At 42.0% G+C, this 26,592-nt stretch overlaps 1 protein-coding gene across 2 annotated transcripts in view; it reads left to right on the top strand.

The window, feature by feature from the left end:
- Positions 1 to 895: 895 nt before the first annotated feature.
- Positions 896 to 26,592, top strand: part of LOC110496034 (dolichyl-diphosphooligosaccharide--protein glycosyltransferase subunit STT3B) — an 85,514-nt gene continuing 59,817 nt past the window's right edge. The window contains exon 1 of one of the 2 annotated variants that reach the window (XM_021571666.2): positions 896 to 1,416. In XM_021571666.2, the coding sequence (XP_021427341.1) occupies positions 1,157 to 1,416 (260 nt within the window). In that variant the 5' untranslated portion in view covers positions 896 to 1,156. The remainder of the gene's footprint in view (positions 1,417 to 26,592) is intronic. The other variant, XM_021571665.2, reaches the window with a different exon arrangement.

A 26,592-nucleotide genomic window follows, 5' to 3' on the forward strand; every position in this document is an offset into this window, starting at 1 on the left:
GCTTGAATGATGTACCTAATATAGATATAACAGCCAAGTATGCAACAGATGCTGTATTCCAGCAACGTGTCAAGAATACCTTTTTTACTTGTATTTATGTCCGTTGAATACAAAGTGGTGTGCATTGTAGTAATAAGTACTGTTATAATACCCACATTAGTTTTCCCTCCAGGGATGTAAACTGCCCATGAGTCTTTCTTGTCTCATGGAACATATTGTGATGAATGTGTTTGATATTGCACACACAAATATATTTGTGGCAGAATCCAATATTTTAGCATTTCAATCAACCAATCATTCAATCTATTGATCTCCAATCAATTGTATCACAGTCAATTAAAAAAACTCACCCATTTCCTCTGTTGATGCCTACATATCTAAAAAGCATAGAATAAAAGATGCAAACTGTACTATCCAGAGAACTATACCTAGGTTACACAATGATTTATGGTGTACTTTTGTCTTTGCTGGGGGACAAATAGTGAGGAGAACACATACATCTTTATTAATAACCATGCCTCAGCAGAGAACCTCCAAGGGCAATATAAATATCACTTCACATTAAAGTTATTCATCTTCACAATCTCACAGTCTCTCTCCTGTCGACAAGACAAGACAACCCACCCATTCCATTCTCAGAGTCAGAGACATGTATCATGCAACCACTTTATGGGCAGCTTGGCCAACATTTGAATCATGATCAAATCCACACAGTAACCATAATTACTAATTTTTAAGCGGATATAACAATTATATTGTAGGCCCTATAATAAATACACCTCCAGGGTTTCAACATGCTTATGTCGGTTCTGACATTCCATTGGTAGATACATCGGTCTGTCATCGTAGTACTTGCGCGGGATTGGTTTCTTAATGTCCAACGGCTCAGCAGTCTTTGGCTCCTGTTGTACCTGTCGTTCTGTGAGAGGCTATCGGTGGTTCCTGTTGTTTCGCCCATTTCCTCCCCTCACCAGTCAGTCAGACCGACTTTTGGCGAGAGCGTGCTGTAGGTAATGGTGGTTGTCACTGACAAATGTGAATAAAAAGCCGGTGGATTTACAGCGAAGGTAAGGAGAGAAAACCACGTCAAAAATATAGGGAGCGGAACCGGAGTAAAGGGAGATAGGGAAGCGTGCTCTTTCAAACCACGCAGAATATGGCGGAGCACCACACGGCTACTGACAGCAAGCACAAAGCGTCCTTGAATGCCGGGGGCTCGCTGCATGGTAACAGCCGACCTAACGCCGCGTGTGGAGGGGGGGGCAAAGGAGGCCTCTCTGGCGGACTGGCACAGCCGGCAGGGTGGCAGTCCTTACTCTCCTTTACCATTCTTTTTCTGGCCTGGTTGGCAGGCTTCAGCTCAAGACTTTTTGCAGTGATCCGGTTCGAGAGCATCATCCACGAGTTTGATCCATGGTAAGTAGTTAACTCATTTCCAGTATTAGCTAGCTAGCCAACAACTGCATTTGATTGTGTTGTAGTAAATAGGCTCGCTAGCCACGAGCGACTCATGCTTGCTGCTGTTCTAGATGGGTTGATGCCTCGCTTTATTGACTGCACTGTAATGTCTGGCGATTTGTCTCCCTGGCCGCACAATGCAGTTTCCCTAGTCAACTACTGTATCATGCACAACTTCACCGGTTGCAAAACTTTTACCGGACGGTTTTTCAAATATGATGAGTAACTTTAGCTCGCTAATCTAATAGCTAACCGGCTAGCGTTGTAAAACGAACACAGGTCAACCTGCAAAGCAACGATATGCTCCGTGTTATAAATAGGCTGACTGATTGTTAGCTAACTACTGTAACTTTAGCTAGGCAAGTAATGCCCCGAAGTCAGAACACCCTTGACATTTCCTCGTGAGGAATAGGCCTAGATCTTTGTTGTTCTAGTTGATGGGCTCTCCAACCCTGGTCCCGGAGAGCTGCCGCGCTGAAGGTTCACTCCGAATCTAATCTAGCACACCTTATTCTAATAACTAGCTGGTTGATAAATTGAATAAGGTTAGTTACAACTGGGGTTGGAGAGCCTTGTTCTAGTCATTCATTCATCGATTCACTCACTCATTCAAGTTAAGTATCCTAGCCAAAGTCAGTGTTATCGTGTCTCCAAGAGGACAGTCAGTGCCACTTCACTTTGGGTAGGACATGGTCAACTAGGTTCTGCATCTCAGGTTTTAGAGTATAATTTATAATTCCCAAAACATCCAAGGTTGTGGAAATGATTAATACTATAGAATAGGTATGTAAGTACTGCTCTACACAATGGTATTGTCCTCCTAACATTAATGTGGCCACTGGACAGCTTGAATGTAGTTGGACACTGCCAATTTATAATACAAATCAAGTTGATGTGGCATTTCTTATGACGGCAGGATTGAAACCCGGAAGCCAGGGGCCGTGTCTCCCCTCGATTTGTTCTTGGCTATTCCTTCACACTGTACACATTCTGCTATTGTTTATCTGTCAAAATGGTTCACACTGTACTGGCCGGCTGGCTGCACTGCCATTCATTCTTGGGGTTGTTATCAAATCGGTGTCCCATTCAAACAGCACTGCTGATGTGCTTTTATTGTAGACTATGTAGACTACTAGCCAATACTCAACTGTTGTTACTGGACTGACACAAGTATTGGCTAGTAGTGTACATGATTACACAAGGTGCAGTTAAACTGCAGTTAAACATCTGAATTAGTGCATTATCATCAATAAAGTGCATTTTAATCTGCCTAGGCAGTGTTGGTGTGCGCTCATTTTAAAGGGAAACTTTGGTATTTTGGCAATGAGGCCCTTCATCTACATCCCCAGAGGCAGATGAACTTGTGGATACCATTTTCATGTCTGTGTCCAGTTAGAAGGAAGTTTTACTAGCCAATGCTAACTGTCGTTAGTGCAATGATTGGAAGTCTGAGTATTTGCTAGCGTGCTATGTTAACGAGCAGGGATAATTGGTAGATCCTGGGCTAATGTTGCACTTTTCACAGCTACTACTATTATTCCTCTCCTGTTCTAAGCACCAAGCTTTGTCCAGACCTAAGTGTGTTGTCTGTATGAAGTACCTTCAAGTAGAACACCAGAGAACCTCCTCAGCAAAATTACAAGGAGACTCAATGCAGAATTGCACTGTGTGAGTCCCAAATGACACCTGGTCAAAAGTATTGCACTATATAGGGAAAAGGGTGCCATTGATTATTTTGGCCTATGCTGCCTAACGGACTACCTTGGGTGGGCACATGGTTTCCCAGCCGTTCTATAAGGTAAATCGTTTGCTAGCTGTGTGATGTACTAGGTGACCTGAGGACTGTGGGAAGCTCATTCACCCATCTATCAAGCTCTCCCAGATGCATTAAAACCAGGCGTGTCATATTTGATGCAGCAGATGATTTGTAACTCTTGCTGCTGTTAGGAGTATATTCAAAGAGCGTTCCTCAAATCAATTCTCTTTCATGACATTGAGTTTGTCTTGAGCCTTGGTCTGTTTTTAATTTTAGATTAAATCGCTGTTAACTTCCAAATGCTTGTGATTAAATGAATCAAGTGTTTTACTTACAAATCATGGTTATCTGAGGACTGAGTTGGTAATCTTGGTTTCCTAGACGCTATAATACCACTATTGCTTTTTGGTTGAGCCTCCTCTCCAGCAATATGAAACTAACCATTATGTTGAACAAGCAGGCAATTTGAAAATGCGAGATTGGCTCTGTCAGCAGTATGCCAAAACTAATATTGAAATATGCAAACATTTGTCTGTGATTGAACAGTGAGTGGCATAGCAAGCCTGTTATATTTCACACTGCTCTCTAAGATTGTATTCTCCCCACCTCTTGGACTTTTGGAGAACAGTTGGGGGTATTACAGTAATAATATAGCCAATTTGCCTTATTGGGTCTGTAGGCTACTTGTTTCAAACACAAGAGTACGTCAATCAGTGTAAGGTTTTGTGTAGAAACTCATGTCTAACTTTAGCATTGCTCACCATTGCCAAAACATCACTTGGATCTTTTAAACAATTACAGCACATCTCATTCATCAAGATGCTGCATTGACTGACAATGAATTGCAAACACGTCATTGAGCTTACTGAAATTCATTCCACAAGCTTGAAATCCAAGCAATAGATTACACACCTCTTTGGGGGGGGGGAGTGACCCCCTAAATCCCCTCTGGCAAATTTCTCTCTCTTTGTTCTATGTTTGCCAAGCTGCTGATGGAGCCATTCAATATCACTCAAAGGGGTTGATTCCCACACGTCTGTGGTAACATCTGTCTGGGTTATTGACTGAAAAGAAAGTGGATTCCATCCAGACAGTGCACATGTAGGGAACTGGGACTGTCTGTCCTCCAGTTATCCCTGGTCTACCGCACATGTAGGGAACTGGGACTGTCTGTCCTCCAGTTATCCCTGGTCTACCGCACATGTAGGGAACTGGGACTGTCTGTCCTCCAGTTATCCCTGGTCTACCGCACATGTAGGGAACTGGGACTGTCTGTCCTCCAGTTATCCCTGGTCTACCGCACATGTAGGGAACTGGGACTGTCTGTCCTCCAGTTATCCCTGGTCTACCGCACATGTACCGTGAACATATATCAAGGCAGATTACTTGAAACAAGGAAGGTGCAACTCACTCACTTACTCTGAAGCAGGATGTGGAAAAGTTCCAATTCTCATAGATATCTCCAACAGCGGCTTGGCTGAGGAGTATCCCAAAACCTAAGTTTATTCCCTGCAGCATCTGTCGCAGCCATCTGTCCAACAGCTAATGAAATATTCAGTGCAGTGTGGTGTCCAATTACCTGCAGTGGGTGGCAAACTTTGTAAAACAAAACAGAGTCCCTATAATGCATTGCTCGGCTCACACAGCACAGGGCACAAGGCTTGATTTGATCCAATCTCCCGCAATGAATTGGGCTTACCAGTGCTTTGGCTCCATAGTTCCAATTGTATTTAACCTATGTCATCAAATGCAGGCCTAGGCCAGAATTGCAAGTACCTCAAATGGGTAATTAACCAAGGAGATGGAATGTTTTGTGATTCTTAAAACAAACAAAAGCAGCATGTTAAATGTACTCTGGATAGTGAGTGCACATGTTGAAAATCTTTATCTCGTTAGTGTTCTCGCATTGGATCACTCTACCCACCCTCTTGGAAGTGACTCATCGATTAGAATCACAGATCCATCCTGAGGATCATTGAATTGACATGTAAAAAGGAACCTTTGTTGGGCTCCTGCAGATGAGGAAAGGCAGCTGTATGATGAAGGCTCCTGCTAATTAGCCAAGTGTTGAGGAGACCTGTGAGATGAGACCAATCATTGTGCATTTTCTTGAAGCACATTTTCAATACCAAAGACGCTGATTGTGTTCTGGCGTCAGTTAGACTCCGCTCTCCAGTCCCAGGCGTAACAGAATTCGTATCACACCCAATACAGAGGGAACGATCACTCGCACCACTTTATTCTCCTGTTGTTTTCAATCAAGGTTGTTGATGCTAAGCTCACGATTAAATTCCATTTCCCGCGTACCCATCCCCAGGGTGCAGAGGCAGTGGTGGAGGCGATATGGCCGCCGCGTGCTGTTCCTACCCTGGGCACCTACAGCACGCGTAGGAGCTGGCAGGAAGGAGCTTAGAGCCGAGGGGCCTCTTTTTATAACCGTTGTGGAAATGTTACACTAAATATCTGTGTGCGCCATTTCTGAAAAGACTGATTTTATAAACTCGGGGCATACCATACATATGCACGCTTCTCTGTTATAAATCAGACCTCTGATAAAACTGTGTGTGAACCAGAATTATAACTGCGCCTGAGCGCCCATCATTCGCCTTTTATGGTGACAATGTCCTTTTTTGCTGTATAATTCAGAACTATTAGCATTAGGCCACGGCATACAAAATACATTGTTGTTCAATATTTAGTTTAACAATAGATTTGATTTCTATGTCCTGGTATAGGCTCTGAGATTAAATAGGCAATGATGCCGCGCTCATATCGCACAGCAATACTGTAGCCTAAGCCTTCCCATACTGTCAACTATTCTACATAAGTCACCTGTCTATTTACTGTGTTGGCTAGCTAAATGTACAAACAAAAATAAACTAATTGCAAAGACATGAAATCCAGCTCAAAGTTATACATGCTGTATATAGGTAGGAGCTACCGAAATGTAATTTTTGGTGAGTTTGGACATTTACAAGCAAATGTGAGAGACTTTACAAATGAACAAAGTTTTGACTCATGCTTGTCTGAAGGAAGAATGGTAATCGCTCTGGAGCAGTATGTGTACATGCTGTGTCTGTGGAGTCTGGAGTCACTCGGGCAAGAGGCCTGCCTGCTCTGAGAAGATTGGGTAAGAGCAGATGGGCTGAGAACGGAGAGGAGAATGCTGCAAATATCCGTATTAACTGCAGCAGTGATGATTGTCATGGGGGTAGAGTAAAAGTCAGTTGGTCAGGTCTGTACAGCATTGGTCCGACCAATCAGAATTCACGCTCTAAGACTGTTTTGATCACGTGGACTGGAATATGTTATGGGTTGCCTCTGGAGATGACATCAATGATTATGGTGACTCAGTCAAAAAAAACGATGTGATACCGTTATTCTTTTCAAAATGTTCCTGGCCCAAAAACCGTGGGTTGATGGCAGCCTTGTAGGAAAACTTAAAGCGAGTGATGCTGCTTATAAACAGGGCAAGGCTGCCGGGGACAATAGGTTGGTTAAACAGTACAAATACGACCTACGCAGATCGATCAAGATGGCGAAACACAATTATAGGGACAAAGTGCAGGAGCAAGGCATATGTGGCAGGGAAAAATACCTATTTTCTCATGATTCGAGCACAATGACCATGAGCTGCCAAGGAGAGCCCCCGACGACAACGTGGGCTACACACACTCCACCGAGGACTTATGTAAGTCATTCAAACGTGTTAACCCTCACACAGCTGCCAGCCTAGACGTCATCCATAGCCGTGCCTTCAGAGCATGTGCACACCAGCTTACTGTTGTAAGCAAAACATTAGGAAATGTAGCTGGCTACATTCTTTCTATGATAAACATTAGAAATATGATGGCCATGCATAATTTCCTCCCCAAAATGTCTTGCTTTTTCATTGTACACACATTTTCTTGTGGCCGCCAGTCGTGCATCATGCGTCCTCTGAAAAATGACCTGCCAAACCGTGCTTCTTTGCACCTGCTCGCTTAATCCGGAAGCCAACTGTTCCAATATGTCAGAGGAAACACTGTACAACTGAAGTCAGCCTGCAGGTGCCCGTCCCACCACAAGGTGTTGCTAGAGAGTGATGAGCCAAGTAAAGCCCCCCTAACCCGGACAACGCTGGGCCAATTGGCCGGTAATGACATCGAACTCCAGGCTGTAGTGCTTTAGACCACTGTGCCACTCGGGAGGCCCTACGGTAAGTTTCTTAATGTGCCAGGTGATGTGGACGCAATCTGCTTTCTCTCCTAACGTATTGTACAAATTGACTTCAGGTATTTACTTAAATCTAAACATTTTCATATAGTTTCAACTGTATTGACAGTATTGAAAAACCATCCCGTGGCTATTTCCAAATACGTCGGTATACTGTTTACCGCCTAAGGTGTGTGTGTGTGTGTGTGTTTATATACTCGCACTGTAGAAATAAACCTAAGACTATAAAGCACCTGCATTCCTGTTTGTTTATTTCAATTGGTTGCATTGAGATGGACATTTTCTTATTTTTGAATTATGATTGTGAATAGTGTTCGAGCGGGTTTTGCAGAGTCGTTGCCGTCTGCAGCAAAGCGCTAGGCCCTCCTATACAAACAGCCCTCATTTCACGAGGATGGACAAAGCTATGCTCAGCTGGGAAGAGGAATGTGGTTGAGTTACTCGGAATTGGCAATTGCTGACTTTCCCTTTTTTTCAGCCCAAATGAATTATACATAGGTATACCTAACGGTGTGGTTCTGAAAGTGTGCAACGAGGCTGCCTAACAAGGGCCTCTTCCTGTCAGCAGCCCAGAGGCAATGCAGCATCACTGTGATAAAGGGCGACAGCGCGCTGGAGTATTTGTTAATGTGATTAATTGCTTACCGCTAAGACCCCAGTGGCCTTAAATATCGATGTCTTCCTGAAGGAGGCCAGCATCCTGGGGAGTGGGAGATAAAGCCTTAGGCTTTTTTTTTTTTTTGAGGTCTCTGTGTGAGGCTGTGTATGCAGGGGGGATGTTTGAGCTAGCGGAATGGTATAAAACGTATCGCTTGCAAAACCTGTAGGGTAGTATTCTGCCAATAAATCATAAGGCTTAAAAATATATATATTTTTTTACATCCTCTCCCTCGGACTACGCACAATTGCTGCACTCAGGCTACCACTTTTAACGGGCATTAAAACAGCTCACAATTGCTGTTCTCAGTCAGTTCTTTCTCCCGCTCTCTCTCTGTATAGTCTGCCTACCCACATGCACTTGGATGCAGTTGTTGTTCCATGACCAGCAGAATCTATCCATCTTGCAATAACAGACGGAACAGTGACCTCATCGTAGGTATCATCTCAGAATGATTGCTCTGTTTCGGTAGTGTGAGCGCCCGCCTGGCTTTCGCCACCCCCTTGCTTTGGCGTTACATCTCGGTGAACAGAAACGTCAGGAGTCTAGGGCCAGAATGTTGGTCAGAAATCTAAGGGACCTAATCTGCTGATGCACAAAAAAAGAAAGCCCCTCGTTGCCAAGTCCTGGGATTTCATTCTCACTTCCCTCCCTGAGAGGATGGTTAGTATTTAGTTAGTAGTAGTGGTGGTGGATTGATGGCCGCAAACTCTTAATTGACATTTTTTTTGTCCGCTTTTAGTTGGAGTTTGATCTCTGGTCTAGGTTTGATCGCCTATCTCTCTGGGATGGATATCAGGGGCGGAGGCTGGATGATGCTAGAAGCTCTGACAGCCAACGGTCGGTGGGGGCCAAATGGAGGGGGGGGGGGCAGATGGGGACTTTTCATGAGTGAGAGAATCAATTGTCCAAAAAATGCATTATCCTACAAGTTTTTCATTGGGCAGGGAATCTTGTGGGGGTTGTTTTCCATTTACAAGACTAATGTTGAATTTCTTGTGAGCCTCATGGTGTTGCTTAGTGGGAGCAGAGCTGATTTAATAAGATCAACTGCTTAATATATTTGAGTGGAGAAGTTCAAATAGCTCAGTGCTTAAGTGTCAGTTTTGTATCTGTCTTTCAACTATTTCCATATTAGCCTGTAACTCGTTTTTACAAACTTGATAGTGAAAGTCCTTAACTTCAAACAGCAGTCTAGATAAGGTAGCATAACGGCAAGCAATCAAAGGGCTGTGGAAGCGAGGGCTATTGTGAAGATTGGGCCATAGTCTGCCTCTTGTGGGTTGGAAGGATCATTTACTAGATGGCTGCTGATCGGTATTTCCAGTGAGCTCATCTGGCATATTCTGTTATTGGTGGATTTTGCTGGCAGATTGGCAGACTGATTCTCTGGGGTGGTTAGTCCCTTTTGGCTGGTTACCTGGCAAGCTGATTGGCCAGCTGGCTACTTGGTGTATCTGGTCCTGCCGTCCAAGGCAGGGCAGAGGAGGGGAGTTTTATTTTAATGGGGCCTGATGTATTGTTTTCTCTGGACATGGGCACCATCTCCGTTTCTGCTGCTGTCTGTTGTAAGCACACAGTGTCCTCTTGGCACGGCTATAGAAGGCGCCTTGCCCATTTTAGATATGCCGCTAGCTTGTGTTCAGGCCGACTGCCCCCATGTTCGCCTGCTGCAGATGCTGCTATTGTTCAAGCAGTGTGTTCCAGCTCATCCCCCCCCCCCCATTGCAATGAAGAAGAGCTGGCTTCATCGCAACCCGTGACATTATAGAACGATGGCTCTCGGGCCACATCTTTTGTTTCAGGTTGGCAAAACACTGACAGCCACTCAAGGACGAGGTTACAGGGAAGTCATCGTGGCGGAAGGAGAGGTGAAGGGCAGTGGGGAAAGGGAGAGCGGGGTGTCTTAAGAGGGACAGCTGGAATGGATTGTCATTCGGTGACAGCCAGAGAAAGACGGTCAGATTACTGTCAAATCTCCTCACACATCATGCCTTGCCGTTGCTAGTACTCTGACAGGTAGTCTGCGCAGGGTAGCCATGGAGAACCACATGAGGGGACGAGAGGGGCAGTCTTAGCCCCCTGAGGATCAAGTGAGCCTGACATTCGGACAGCCCCCGAACTAAGCCTGATGGAGGTAAAAACCTGAGGTACAGCAGTATGATTGACGGGTGCAGAGCATACTGATCGTGCATGCATTCAGCGTAGTCAGGAAGCCTGTTTTCTACATAAGTAGATGAAGGTTGACCACAGGGTCATTCTGTGAGAAGTGGAAGTTATTGGATATTAAAATGGTAGTGTTTTTTTTTGATGTGAGGAAAGCATGGCAGCAAATCAAACATGCAGATTAGGCCTAGTTTAAGTAATGGGTTAATTTAGCATCTGCTTCTTTCATTCGTTTTTGTGTAGTGAACTTTTATATTTTAGTGTACTTAGTGCATAGCTGGTCATGATCATTAACACCGAAGGAGAGCCCCTCCAATCCATTAGAGGGTATTTAATATCCAATTAGATTTTTTTAAAAGCGTACCTTCAAGGATATGTCATGCAGTTTTGTACATTTTACAATCGGTTACTTCCGACTGCTGTATAAACATTTATTTCTCCTTTGATTTTTATCGGCCTCTTTCTTGGTGTTTTGAAATTGTGTAGGTTTATTCAGGCCTGCACTGCCACATTTTTCTCTTCTCCAGTCCATTTGCGAGATGTGACTTGCTGCTAATGATTGTCAGTGCTACTGAGTTCAAGGTTCTTCTATAGTATTTACAGAATGCTGTGTTAGGCTAATTATCACCAGATATGACCACAAATCAAATAGTCTAGCTTTCAATAAAAAATGATTTGTTCTATTTTTCTCTAGGTTTATTTATTATAAAACTGAGTTTCCCATGACAGAACCCTTTTACAATCCAAGAGATTTCATTCTAACAGTCTTAGTATTAAAAGCAGAGATTCCTTTATCCTCTTGCCCCTTCCTCTCTCCTCAGCCTCATTGATTTTGAGAAATTAATATATATGATTTTTTTTTCAGCAGCTCTTGAATTTAATTTGTCCTTGATGCGAAGCTTGGTGGTTGAGGAAGTGAGTGGCCTTCCAAATGCAAATCAATGTCCCACGTTTCATAATACCCCTTGTCTGTACTGATCCCTTTAGTCTCCAACTCCATAGGACAGACTGACCCTTTCGTGTGTGTGTGTGTGTGGGGGGGGGTTCCAAGTGACTTTCATATTGTATTTGTGTTTCCATTAGTTAGCCTAATATTTGGTCTAACTATAATATTTATCAGATAACTGTGAGCCAAACCACAAGCTGTAGCACTGTCACTTAGTACCTGTCAGTATATATTTTGTATTTGAACCTTTTTGTTTTAACTAGGAAAGTCCGTTATGAACAAATTCTTATTTACAATGATGGCCTACACCGGCCAATCCCAGACGACGCTGGGCCAATTGTCTGCCGCCTTATGGGAATCCCATTCAAACCATGGTGTCTGTAGCACTGAGATGCAGTGCCTTTGCACTCGGGAGCACCGCTGCACTCGGGAGCTCACTCGTTGGTGGATACGGCACTGATGTAGCACTTTTCACCAGTATTTGCCATGATACCATCCATTCTGACAATATTGAGAGTTCCGAATCTGAGAAACCTGGATTTGTAAAGATATTGCTGATGCCAATCTGATCAAAGCCTCACCAGTATCAGGAACAGGAATTCCCTCAGTACCATTGCTATGCCAGTGGGATCAAACCACTTTGCAGAAGCCATGGTACGCTAACCAATTGCAGGGTGGCTACAGTATCACACGGTTGTGCCCTCAGAATTGAAAACCTGACGCCTGTGACCTGACCAGTAGAAGGATGCCCTTGTCTCTTATCGTTCTTTGAGGGATCGTAATCATTTTGATAACGTGCTCCGTCATGTATTTTTTTTTTAATCAGTGAAAGACGATAGGGCTTGCATTCAAGGTTAAAGGTCAGGTGCTTTATCCTTCAGCACTGTTGCTGCTAAGTCACAGTAACAGTCTGGTGACTGGACACCTAACAAAACATTTATAGTTGCTTTTGACTTACAAGCATCGTGGAGGTAATGGAGATGCCACATCCTTGCTCTCGCATCCCATCAGTTTCTCAGTTACTGGGGTTATTGAGTTTGTTGTCCACTTTCAATTGGATCATACATCTGTAGCTAGGTTCCTTACCTGTTTTCCTCCCCCTGCAAATGGGGAAACAAATGAAGATTTATTTAATGAAGCTGGTGATGCACATCTTAACAGACATGCATGCACAGTGAACAGAACACCACAGGCTTTCTGGAGTTGTGCCAATCCCATTAATGTTCTCTCGTACTGTTGCTCCACAACTGGGGACCAGTGAATAATTGTATCGCAAAGAACACTTTGCGGTTTATTTTGATAGGATGTTGGTTATTAGGGTCTAGAGTTTACAAAGAACAGCTTGAAATAACAATCCATGATAGTGTTAACACGTTATTATAATTAGTATCTGTGTTTGCACCCATGGACCAGGAAATGATTTGTTATTCCAAAATGACGGATGGATCAATGTTGCCTTAAGACCGGATAGGGATTCGGCAAGAGGTTGCGCTCGTCTCACCACCCTGGACCCCAACATGTCACAAACAGTTCCTCAGATAGTCGAGACGGGACAGAAATAAAAATCCCAAAGTCCATTGTGTAGTCTAGTGTTCGCTCTTTTGGTTGAGTCTTCTAGCAAATCGGCTTTGATTCACCAGAGTCAATTTCAAGACTAGATTTTGGTCAAGTTTGGTCTTGATGTAGGGCCTAGGCTAGCCTAAGCTTTAAAGTGTTCTTTGCATTCTCAGTCTAGAAACTATTTCAGAAAAACCTGTCATACCGTCAGTATTGACAATCGTTTTGCAAGAAACATGACGCTGGGATTGGTTTGTACGAATATCTTCCCCACTGACAGTGTTCTTTTGTTCAGTAACTCAGCCAAAACGGATGCTGCCGCAGCGTCACTGCCCTGTGCGCTGTCCAGGTTGACAGCAGAGGTGAGCTTAACTTGGTGTCTTTCGAACAACCTTCATTTCCTCAAAGGCCTTTGAAACTATTTCGAAGACTGTTCCGAAATTACCAACGAAGACCTCCGTTGCTTACGTGGATTATTTTTCCCTGCATTTCTGCCTAACTAATTAAATCAAGTATTGATTACATAATCTGATCTGACATTACTAAAGCGCTGCTCTGCCTTAACAACAATATCAACAAGGCAGGTCCTACAGGCCTTAGTTTTGTTGCAACTGGACTACTGCCCAGTCATGTGGTCAGGTTCCACAAAGAGGGACCTGGGAAAAATGTACAACTGGCCTAGAACAGGGCAGCACGGCTGGCCCTTAAATGTACACGTAGGGCTAAAATTAATAATATGCATATCGATCTCTCATGGCTCAAAGTGGAGGAGAAATTGACTTCACTACTTGTTTTTGTAAGAAGTATTGACATGCTGAATGGACTGAGCTGTCTGTTTTTTAAACTACTGGCACACAGCTCAGACACCCATGCATACCCCAGAAGACATGCCACCAGAGGTCTCTTCAGTCCCCTAGTCAAGAACAGACACACAGTACTACATAGAGCCATGCCTACATGAAACCCTATTCCACATCAACTCACGCAAGCAGTAAAATCCTATTTAAAGGGGCTAAATACACCTGATGGTACAGCGACAACTGACGAGTCACACACAGGTACACCTGAATTGTGTTTTGTAGTAGAGTAGTGGCTCGAGGGCACACACGGAATTTATTGTGTAATCTGTTGTGAAATGTATTTGTTTAAAGATGGTATGTATATTACTGCCCTAATATTTGACGGACCCCCCAGGAAGAGTGGGGATCCATCATAAATACATATACTCCAAGTCGACTCTGTCTCCTGAATTATGTGGTATAGAGCCCCATTGAAACCTTAGTCATTATTCATTTGTATGATCCTTGATTACATAATCCCGTGTTACGTTTTCAAAAGCAACATTTCCCCTGGTTTCCTTTTGTTGTTTGTTGGTGGCTCCCTCCTCCCCCAAGCCCTTGTAAAAATTCACTGCATTCAAAGGCTGAAAAGCCCCTGTGGCAGTATTATCTTCTCATCCCATTGTTTTTATCCCAAGTGAAGCTGCGACCTTCAAAGTATATTTCTTGAGCGACTGATGTGGTGCTTTTTCGAGAGATCAAGGGAGATGTTACAACCACTTAGGAATTAACTCCTCTCAGATGACGATGGACCACTTTCATTATTAAAAGAACTAATCTGCTTTATTGGAATATACACTGTTCAAAACATTAAACACCTGTTCTTTCCATGACAGGCTGACCAGGTGAATCCAGGTGAAAGATATGATCCCTTATTGATGCTACTTGTTAACTCGACTTCAATCAGTGTAGATGAAGGGGAGACTGGTTAACTGCGTTTAAAAAAAAATAATTTAAGCCTTGAGACATGGATTGTGTATGTATGCCATTCAGAGGGTGAATGGGAAAGACAAAATATTTTAGTGCCTTTTTGAACGGGGTATAGTAGTAGGGGCTAGGCGCACCGGTCTGTGTCAATGCTGCTGTTTCCCGCGTGTATCAAGAATGGTCCACCACCCGAAGGACATCCTGCCAACTTTGACAAACCTGTGGGAATTATTGGGAGTCAACATGGGCCAGCATCCCTATGTAATGCTTTTTGATACCTTGCAGAGTCCATGCCATGACAAATTGAGGCTGTTCAGAGGTTAAAATGGGGGGTGGGGGGGTGGGGGGTAGAGAGAAGCACGAAATTTAACTTCACTCTACTTTCTAGAGTTTTCCCCGTTTTTAACACTATAAACGTTTCTATTTACTTACGGAATATTAGCCACTTTCAATGCAACAATCCGAAACAAAATGAACTATGCAAGACTTAGTTGTAGGCAGAACGCATCGGAGTAGGATTCCATTGCAGTGACAGTCACGCCTCAGGCCTGTACTCCACACAGACCGGTGTGCCATAACCAATCAGAGCTGCAGTAGGCCTATATGCAGATAGCATGTAGCGACGTGTGCACATTTGTTAAGGTTTTCATATCCTTTGCTGTGAGTTATTAGCCCAGTGAGTTATTAGCCCAGTTATAGATCATTTGTAGTCAGCAATGGAGGAGTGATTGCTTCCTACAAGAGCACAAAACGTGTGCATTTCTAGACCTCAGGTAAGAGCTTTAAGAGGCAGTGTTGTATTTTGAGACGGGCTTGAATAAACTAAGTAGGCAGAGGGTAGCATCATTCGTCTGCTTCTCTGTAATAAGGCTTATGGGAATAATCCTGCATTTTATTTTGTAAAGTACTTTCTTGCATCAAACATTTTCAATCACCTCGTCTGAGGACAAGTGGATAAACAGGTTAAAGTGAAGCCCTGCATGCCTCTCCCCCCACAAGTTTTCTGGAATGTAGGCACTGAACACCACACATTGTTTTCTACTTTGATGGAGGACTACATTATGATCAAATAGCCACCGGGTACTTGACCACTGTTAAAAATAAATTAAAGCGTGTACAGCCTCGGTGTTCACAGTGAACGTGCGCTGGAAGTTGTACAGAAATTTCGCAATGCTCAAGTATGAGCTCAGCAGATCTGAAATTTGCTCAGTGATGAAAAACATTTAAGAGAACGTTGGGTGCACCTCAATATTAAGGTGTTTCTAATGTTTGGCACATTAGGCACTATTTATTTTCTTTGATGGGAAGAAGTAAATTCAGACTCTACATTTCCCTTTCGATATGTCTTTTCAATTATCAAATGTATTTATATAGCCCTTCTTACATCAGCTGATATATCAAAGTGCTGTACAAAAACCCAGCCTAAAACCCCAACCAGCAACCAATGCAGGTGTAGAAGCACAGTGGCTAGGGAAAAACTCCCTAGAAAGGCCAGAACCTAGGAAGAAACCTAGAGAGTAACCAGGGGTGGCCAGTCCTCTTCTGGCTGTGCCGGGTGGCGATTATAATAGAACATGGCCAAGATGTTCAAATGTTCATAAATGACCAGCATGCACGGCCAGGTGGACTGGGGACAACGAGGTCCTGATGCATGGTCCTAGGGCTCGGGTCGAGAGGGAGAGAGAGAGAGAGAGACTCTTAAATTCACACAGGACACTTACCATCCTGAGAAAAGCCCACTAAGATCTCCGCCACGGCACAACTCAAGGGGGGGGCGCCAACCCAGACAGGAAGGCCACATCAGTGACGCACCCCTCCTAGGGACGGCATGAAAGAGCACCAGTAAGCCAGTGACTCAGCCCCTGTAATAGGGTTAGAGGCAGAGAATCCCGGTGGAGAGGGGGGAACCGGCCAGGTAGAGACAACAAGGGCGGTTTGTTGCTCCAGTGCCTTTCTGTTCACCTTCACACAAGGGCCAGACTACACTCAACCGTACAACATACTGAAGTGATTAGTCTTCAATAAAGACAAAGGTTGAGACCGAGTCTGTGTCTCTCAAATGGGTAGGCAGACCTTTCCATAAAAATGGAGCTCTATAGGAGAAAGCCCTGTCTCCAACTGTTTGCTTAGAAATTCTTGGAACAGTTAGGTCGGTCTGCGTCTTGTGACCGTAGCCTACTTATAGGTATGTACGGCAGGACCCAATCGGAAAGATAGGTAGGAGCAAGCCCATGTAATGCTTTGTAGGTTAGCAGTAAAACCTTGAAATCAGCCCTTGCCTTATCAGGAAGCCAGTGTAGGGAGGCTAGCACTGGAGTAATATGATCACATTTTTGTTGGTTCTAGTCAGGATTCTAGCAGCCGTATTTAGCACTAACTGAAGTTTATTTAGTGCTTTATCCGGGTAGCTGGAAAGTTGAGCATTGCAGTAGTCTAACCTCGAAGTAACAAAAGCATGGATTAATTTCTGCATCATTTTCGGACAGACAATTTCAGATTTTTGCAATGTTACGTAAATGGAAAAAAGCTGTCCTTGAAACAGTCTTGATATGTTCGTCAAAAGAGAGATCGGGAAAGGAGATGGAATTGTAAAGGCTCTTTACTGCTCCGTCACCTGTCATCCCACTGTATTCTGAGAACCTTGTCGCCCTGAAAGCCCTTCTGCTGTAGTTGAATACGAGTGTCTGGCACCTTATTAGACCTCTGTGCCCTATTACATGCTGTGGTACATGACTGTGTGTCTGGGTGCGTGTGTGTGTGCGTTTTTGTTTGAGCTTGGCCTCAATCACAAAAACCAACAGACCAGGCCACTATGGTCATGGGATCCCATTAAAAATAACCCCATTTAGGTGGAATGAAACACTGTTGTAAATTCAATTGCTTCGTTTCCTCTGCCTTTGTAAGCTCCCTAATAAAATTTCACTTTTGATAAGACACTTAAATTGTCATTGTTTTACTTACTATGCCTTCAGAAAGTGTTCAGACCCCTTGACCTTCCCCTATTTTGTAACTATACAGCCTTATTCTATAATGAGTTAAATAAATCAATTTCAATGCACAATATCCCATAATGACAAAGCAAAAACAGGTTTTTTAAAACTGTTTTTGTGCAAATGAAAAACTATTTACAATCATTGGAGTCCACCTGTGGTAAATTCAATTGATTTGAGCATGATTTTGGAAAAGCATACACCAGCGGAAACCAAGCCATGAGGTCGAAGGAATTGTCCGTAGAACTCCACAACAAGGTTGTGTCGAGGCACAACTCTGGGGAAGTGTACCAAAAAATGTCTGCATCATTTGAAGATCCTCAAGAACACAGTGGCCTCCATCATTCTTAAATGTAAGAGGTTTGGAACCACCAACACTCTTCCTAGAGCTGGCTGCCTGTTCCGAACTGAGCAATTGGGGGTGAAGGGCCTTGGTCAGGGAGGTGACCCTGACAGAACTCCAGAGTTCCTCTATGGAGATGTTGTCCTTCTAGAAAGTTCTCACAATCTCTGCAGCACTCCACTATTCAGGCCTTTATGGGGTAGTGGCCAGACTGAAGCCACTCCACAGTAAAAGGCACATGACAGCCCACTTGGAATTTGCCAAAAGGCACCTAACGGACTCTCAGACCATGAGAAACAAGATTCTCTGTTCTGATGAAACCAAGATTGAACTCTTTGGCCTGAATGACAAGCGTCACGTCTGGATGAAACCTGGCACCATTACGGTGAATCATGGTTGTGGCAACATGCTGTGGGGATGTTTTTCAGCGGCAGGGACTGGGAGACTAGTCTTGATTGAAGGCAAAATTAATGGAGCAAAGTACAGAGCTCCTTGATGAAAACCCGCTTAGGACCTCAGACTGGGGCGACGGTTCACCTTCCAACAGGACAATGACCCTAAGCACACAGCCAAGACTATACAGGAGTGGCTTCGGGACAAATCTCTGAATGTCCTTGAGTGGCCCAGTCGGAGCCTGGACTTAAACCTGATCGAACATCTCTGGAGAGACCTGAAAATAGTTTTGCAGCAACGTTCCCAATCCAACCTGACAGAGCTTGACCGGATCTGAGGAGAAGAATGGGTTGAAACTCCCCAAATACTAGTGTGCCAAGCTTGTAGCGTCATACCCAAGGAGAATTGAGGCTGTAATCGCTGCCAAAGGTGTTTCAACAAAGTACTGAGTAAAGGGTCTGAATACTTATTAAATGTGGTATCCATTTTTTTTATTTCTTTTTATAAATTTGCAAAAATGTCTAAACCTGTTTTTCTTTGTCATTATGGGGTATTGTGTGTTGATCAGGGGGGGATTGATCAATTTTAGAATAGGGCTGTAATGTAACAATGTGGAAGGTCAAGGGGTCTGAATACTTTCTGAAGCCACTGTATACTACATTTTCTTCTAAAATGGCAAGTGAGGGTGGAAAAGCTATTTGAAGGCCTGACATTTTGGCCTTTATTAGAAGAAGCGCAACCAATCGTAATGACTCAGACATGAATGTCAGTCTGAGAATGCCTAACTGCATCTTGGTGCCATTTTCCCTTTGTATAGGGTTGTTTGTGGAGCTGTGTTCATTATGGCACTAATTTTTAGATGTATTCGGTCATTTTGACAATAACTACACAAATTATTCAAATGACAAAAATGTGACTAACTATGTTCTTTTAGTCAACAAAATGCCATTTAATTTTAGTCACATCACCTTTATATTGCCCCAGGCTACCTGGGGCAGGCAGGTAGCTTAGTGGTTAGAGCGTTGGGCCAGTAACTGAAAGGTTGCTGGGTCGAATCCCCGAGCTGACAAGGTAAAGATCCGTCATTCTGCCCCCGAACAAGGCAGTTAACCCACTGTTCCCCGGTAGGCCGTCATTGTAAATAAGAATTTGTTCTTCTCTGACTTGCCTAGTTAAATAAAGGTTAAAAAAAATGAACCTGTAGTTAACATAAATCACCTACTTCAATGTGTTCTACCAACATTTTCCTGCTCAACATTCTGTTCTCTTCCCAACAGTAGAAATATAAACATACAGTACCAGTCAAAGGTTTGGACACACCTGCTCATTCCAGGGTTTTTATGATTAACATTTTATTTATTTATTTTGATTTCACCTTTATTTAACCAGGTAGGCTAGTTGAGAGAGAACAAGTTCTCATTTACATCTGCGACCTGGCCAAGATAAAGCATAGCAGTGTGAACAGGCAACACAGAGTTACACATGGAGTAAACAATTAACAAGTCAATAACACAGTAGAAAAAAAGAGTCTATATACATTGTATGCAAAAGGCATGAGGAGGTAGGTGAATAATGACAATTTAGCAGATTAACACTGGAGTGATAAATGATCAGATGGTCATGTGCAGGTAGAGATACTGGTGTGCAAAAGAGCAGAAAAGTAAATAAATAAAAACAGTATGGGGATGAGGTAGGTAAATTGGGTGGGCTATTTACCGATGGACATACAGTACCAGTCAAAGGTTTGGGCACACCTGTTCATTCCAGGGTTTTTATGATTAACATACAGTACCATTCAAAGGTGAAGAAATCAAAACTATGAAATAACATGCACATGGGAATATATTTGAGATTCTTTAAAGTAGCCACGCCTTGACAGCTTTGCACACTTTTGTCATTCTCTCCACTAGCTTCATGAGGAATGCTTTTCCAACAGTCTTGAAGTCCCCACATACAGCTCTGGAAAAAAATTGAAGAGACCACAAAATGATCTGTTTCTCTGGTTGGTCACAAGCCATCAAACAAAGCCGAGCTGCTTGAATTTTTGCACCAGGAGTGGCATAAAGTCCCCCAACATCAATGTGAAAGACTGGTGGAGAGCATGCCAAGACGCATGAAAGCTGTGATTTGAAGATCTGGGTAATTCCACCAAATATTGATTTCTGAACTCTTCCTAAGTTAAAACATTAGTATTGTGTTGTTTAAAAATGAATATAAACTTATTTTCTTTGCATTATTTGCGGTCTGACAACACTGCATCTTTTTGTAATTTTGACCAAATATAAATTTTCTGCAAATAAATGCTCTAAATTACTATTTTTATTTGGGAGAAATGTCCGTAGTTTATAGAATAAAACAAACATTTTCATTTTACCCAAACACATACCTATAAATTAGTAAAACCAGAGCTGTCTGCTGAGTGCTTGTTGGCTGCATTTCCTTCACTCTGCGGTCCAACTCATCCCAAACCGTCTCAATTGGGTTGAGGTCGGGTGATTGTGGAGGCCAGGTCATCTGATGCAGCACTCCATCACTTTCCTTGGTCAAATAGCCCTTACACAGCCTGGAGGTGTGTTGGGTCATTGTTCTGTTGAAAAACAAATGAGCGTAATCCAGGTGGGATGGCGTATCAAACAAATTTTGCACCGTTGCATTTGAAACCGTATACATTTGAAACAAATAACTATTTACAAAATACCAATATATATATATATATATATACACACACAGTGCCTTGTGAAAGTATTCGGCCCCCTTGAACTTTGCGACCTTTTGCCACATTTCAGGCTTCAAACATAAAGATATAAAACTGTATTTTTTTGTGAAGAATCAACAACAAGTGGGACACAATCATGAAGTGGAACGACATTTATTGGATATTTCAAACTTTTTTAACAAATCAAAAATTGGGCGTGCAAAATGATTCAGCCCCTTTACTTTCAGTGCAGCAAACTCTCTCCAGAAGTTCAGTGAGGATATATCTATATATATATATATATATCTATATATCTATATATATCTATCTATATATATCTATCTATATATATCTATCTATATATATCTATCTATATATATATATATATCTATATATCTATCTATATATCTATATAGATATATCTATATATATATAGATATATATATATAGATATATATATATCTATATAGATATATCTATATATATATAGATATATATATATAGATATATATATATCTATCTATATATATCTATATATATACATCTATCTATACATCTATATCTATACATCTATCTATACATCTATATCTATATATACATCTATATCTATCGATCTATCTATAATTCCATGTGTATAACTGGTATTATCATCTACATTTATGATGAGTGCTATGCAAAATCACTTGATATTTTTGCAACTAGTGAATCTAACGCGCCAATGTAAACTCAGATTTTTTTATATAAATATTAACTTTATCAAACAAAACATGCATGTACTGTGTAACATGAAGTCTTATGAGTGTCATTGATGAATATAATTCAAGGTTAGTGATTAATTTTATCTTTATTTCTGTTTTTTGTGAATGCTATATTTTGCTGGAAAATGGCTGTGCTTATTGTGGTTTGGTGGAGACCTAACAATCGTTTGTAGTGCTTTCGCTGAAAAGCCTATTTGAAACCGGACACGTTGGTGGGATTAACAACGAGAAAAGCTTTAAAATGATATAAAACACATGTATGTTTTAGGAATTGTAATTATGAGATTTGTGGTTTGAATTTGGCACACTATTTTCACTGGTAGTTGTCATATCGATCCCGGTATTGGGATTGCAGCCATAACAGGTTAATAACAGCTTGTACCCCAAAGCCATGTTCACTGAGAGAATAAACATTTTGTTTTCTAAATGATAGTTTCCGGATTTGACCATATTAATGACTTAAGGCTCGTATGTGTGTGTGTTATTATAATTAAGTCTATGATTTGATATTTGATAGAGCAGTCTGACTGAGCAGTGGTAGGCAGCAGCAGGCTCGTAAGCAATCATTCAAACAGCACTTTCCTGCATTTGCCAGCAGCTCTTCGCTGTGCTTCAAGCATTGAGCTGTTTATGACTTCAAGCCTATCAACTCCCGAGATTAGGCTGGCAATAGTATAATGCCTATAAGAACATCCAATAGTCAAAGGTATATGAAATACAAATGGTAGAGAGAGAAATAGTCCAACAATTCCTACAACTTCTTAACTGGGAATATTGAAGACTCATGTTAAAAGGAACCACCAGCTTTTATATGTTCTGAGCAAGGAACTTAAAAGCTAGCTTTTTTACATGGCAAATATTGCACTTTTACTTTCTTCTCCAACACTTTATTTTTGCATTATTTAAAACAAATTGAACATGTTTCATTACTTATTTGAGACTAAATTGATAATATTGATATATTATATTAAGTTAGTGTTCATCCAATGTTGTTGTACATTACAAATATACACTGCTCAACAAAAAAAAGGGAACACTAAAATAACACATCCTAGATCTGAATGAAATATTCTTATTAAATACTTTTTTCTTTACATAGTTGAATGTGCTGACAACAAAATCACAAAAATTATCAATGGAAATCAAATTTATCAACCCATGGAGGTCTGGATTTGGAGTCACACTCAAAATTAAAGTGGAAAACCACACTACAGGCTGATCCAACTGATGTAATGTCCGTAAAACAAGTCAAAATGAGGCTCAGTAGTGTGTGTGGCCTCCACGTGCCTGTATGACCTCCCTACAACGCCTGGGCATGCTCCTGATGAGATGGCGGATGGTCTCCTGAGGGATCTCCTCCCAGACCTGGACTAAAGCATCCCCCAACTCCTGGACAGTCTGTGGTGCAAAGTGGTGTTGGTGGATGGAGCGAGACATGATGTCCCAGATGTGCTCAATTGGATTCAGGTCTGGGGAACGGGCGGGCCAGTCCATAGCATCAATGCCTTCCTCTTGCAGGAACTGCTGACACACTCCAGCCACATGAGGTCTAGCATTGTCTTGCATTAGGAGGAACCCAGGGTCAACCGCACCAGCATATGGTCTCCAACTCTTGATTTAGAGGGTTTGGGTTAAATGCGGAAGACACATTTCAGTTGAATTACATTCAGTTGGACAACTGACTAGGTATCCCCCTTTTCCCCCCTGTTCCTTATCCACTGGTTTTTGGGGCTTTAGTTCTTTGAGGATACTGGGGTTGAGAAAGCGAGTAGATACATTATTTTCTCCCTGAGTTTTGCCGCAGCACAGAGCTGGCATAATGTTATTATGGAAGTCCCAGCCGAAGCCCTGGCCTGTTTGATGGGCCCTGTCAGGGAACAGCTGAATTTCAGCCATGACTGATTCCCAGTCCCTCACTGCTAGTCCCTTTGACGGGCCTCTGCACACCCCCTGGCTGGGATTTGGGGATTTGCCTAACCAGAGGAGAGTGCTCTCGTTCACGACTCCAAATCCATCCACCCCAAATCTGGTGTGTGTGTGGGAGCAGGGAGACTTCCGTTATCCAGGATGAGCATGTGCAGCCCAGTCTTTCATGTGTTTTCTTTGCCCGCAGCTCTGCTTTCCACTAAGATGTTATCACTTCATATTTCACACATCTTTTATCTGGAGCGCTAACGTGCATGTTTTTATCTAATTTGGAAGTCTAGATGAGGCCTAACTCTGGTTGTGTGGCTGGCTTCTTGTATTTCTTTTTACATACAGTGAGACTATCGCCACTGTGACTGCTTCGGTGGAGAATTTATGACTTTCATAAGCATAACCGTGATTATTGTTTGCTCTCATTTTAGGTAGGCCTATTTTTTGCAACTCAGATTAACAACCTTGGTTTTTGCATAGGGATGATGCACCCAGTCATTGATGTAGTAGGGTAGGATGAATAATTAATGATGGGTGGACAATGTGCTGTAAAGAAATGCCCTTAATCCCTGTGGATCCGCTGTAGAGTAAGGGCCAGGCAGGTCTCCATGTTAGGTGCTCATGTCAGGGTTTCTCTTATTAAGCCAAATATGGGTCTGGCACATTAGGGGTTTCTTGCTCATTGAGCACATAGTGGAACCTCTTGCAGCACAGAGAGATAGCACGATCTTTCATTTCTGCAGTGATGAAACTGAGCTGCGGATGCTGAGGCATGTCTGGGGTGATATTTAATTGGAGGGGAAACAAAAGCCCCATTGTCTCTCCTCTCCTGAAAATTAGAGCTGCAATTAAGGCCAAATCTTACTTTGGATGATTTAATTATGCATGCACAGTCACATCCAGTAAAATGGATTGGCTTTTTTTGTTTTTCAAGGTCTACTACCCCCCCGTAGTCATTTTTGTATCCTACATTGGCTACTCATTAAATTGTATGGATCATTAACTTGTTATTGCTGCAATCCCACTATCGGGATAAGTGTCATCAACAACTGCTGAATAGCATAGTGTTACATTCAATAAATATTACTGCAAATATTTATATTCATGAAATCACAAGTGCAATATAGGAAAACACAGCTTAGCCTTTTGTTAATCCACCTGTCGTGTCAGATTTTGAAATTATGCTTTACTGCGAAAGCAATCCAAGCGTTTGTGTAAATTTATCGATCGCACGATAAAACATTAAGTACACTTAGCATCAGGAAGCTTGGTCACGAAAATCAGAAAAGCAATCAAATGAATAGTTTACCTTTGAGCTTCGGATGTTTTCACTCACGAGACTCCCAGTTACACAACAAATGTTCCTTTTGTTCCATAAAGATTATTTTATATCCAAAATACCTCCGTTTGTTTGCTGCGTTATGTTCAGAAATCCACAGGAAAGAGCGGTCATGACAACGCAGACGAAAATTCCAAATAGTTTCCATGATGTCCACAGAAACATGTCAAATGTTTTTTATAATCAATCCTCAGGCTGTTTTTAAAATATATAATCGGTAATATATCAACCACAAATGTCTTTCACAGTAGGAGAGGGAAAAGCAATACCTATCCAAACTGTTGCGTGAGCAAAACTCGTGTGACCACTTGAGTTTTCAAAATACAATTTTCATTTTTCAAAATAAAAGCCTGAAACTGTCTGAAGACTGACACCTTGATGAAGCGATAGGAAAAGGAATCTGGTTCATATCCCTTTTAAATCCAGCAAAGGGAGGCTATGGAACAAGGAGTTTTCAAAATAGAAGCCACTTCCGGTTTGGATTTTCCTCAGGGTTTTGCCTGCAATATCAGCTCTGTTATACTCACAGACAATATTTCGACAGTTTTGGAAACTTTAGAGTTTTCTATCCAATACTAATAATAATATCCATATATTAGCAACTGAGACTGAGGAGCTGGCCATTTACAATGGGCACCTTTTCATCCAAGCTACTCAATACGGCCCCTGCAGCCATATGAAGTTAAAGGATAACTCCACACAAAACAATATTTTGGTATTTGTTTCATTAGGTCACTGGTTGATATAGTCCCAACATGTCTTACATGTTAGCAATCAAGTTTTCGAGATTTACAACTTTCAAAATATATAGTTGGTATGATGCATTTTGCATCATATGATGTCAAACCGGCAGTGTTTCTGTATTTTGAAAGCTGTAGATCTTGAACACTTGATTGCTAACATGTAAGAGATGTTGGGACTATATCAACCAGTGACCTAATGAAACAAATACCAAAATATCATTTTTGGGTGGAATCTTCCTTTAAGAATAGCTGGTACATCAAACAAATGCTACTCTGCATGGTGCATAAGAGGTCTTTGTCTAAGTAGAGCCATACCCCTCTTTAGCCCAGTCAGAATACAGTGACTATCTCACCTTCCAGCTTGTACAAAGGGGCCTTAAATGGCATTTGGTTGTTTCCAGGGTCTTTGAAGAGTTTGAACATCACATACCTTATTTAGGACAGGCAAGGGAATTGTGCTAGTTGAACCAAACCAAATCAATTTAGCAATTTGTGAGCATGTTTCTCCATTTGATTTAGCCTAAATTCCTTCCATCCATATTCAAATGCAGAGCCATGTCCTCACTCAAGTTTGTGCACTCATTTCCCACATAACACTCTAAATGGCTTATAAGTGTTGATGTTGTTTATTTTTTGTCAGTTGCACAGTAAGATCCTATAGTCTGGTAGACATTTTTAAAGGGAGGGAATAATGTACTTCATTGGGTGCACACTCAATCAAATGATGTTTATGTAGTAGCTAAAGTGCTCAGTATTCAGAGAGCATTTGAGTTGTCTGCCAATTTATAAATGCCTCAGTCACTCTTCTTATTGTACTCTTAACTAAGTATTTGCATCCATAACGATTGCCAAGGTCAATCAGATGTCATTTCCCTAGTCCCTAGTTTATCTC

Source organism: Oncorhynchus mykiss, chromosome 18 (genome assembly GCF_013265735.2).
Source record: "Oncorhynchus mykiss isolate Arlee chromosome 18, USDA_OmykA_1.1, whole genome shotgun sequence".
NCBI lineage: Eukaryota > Metazoa > Chordata > Actinopteri > Salmoniformes > Salmonidae > Oncorhynchus > Oncorhynchus mykiss.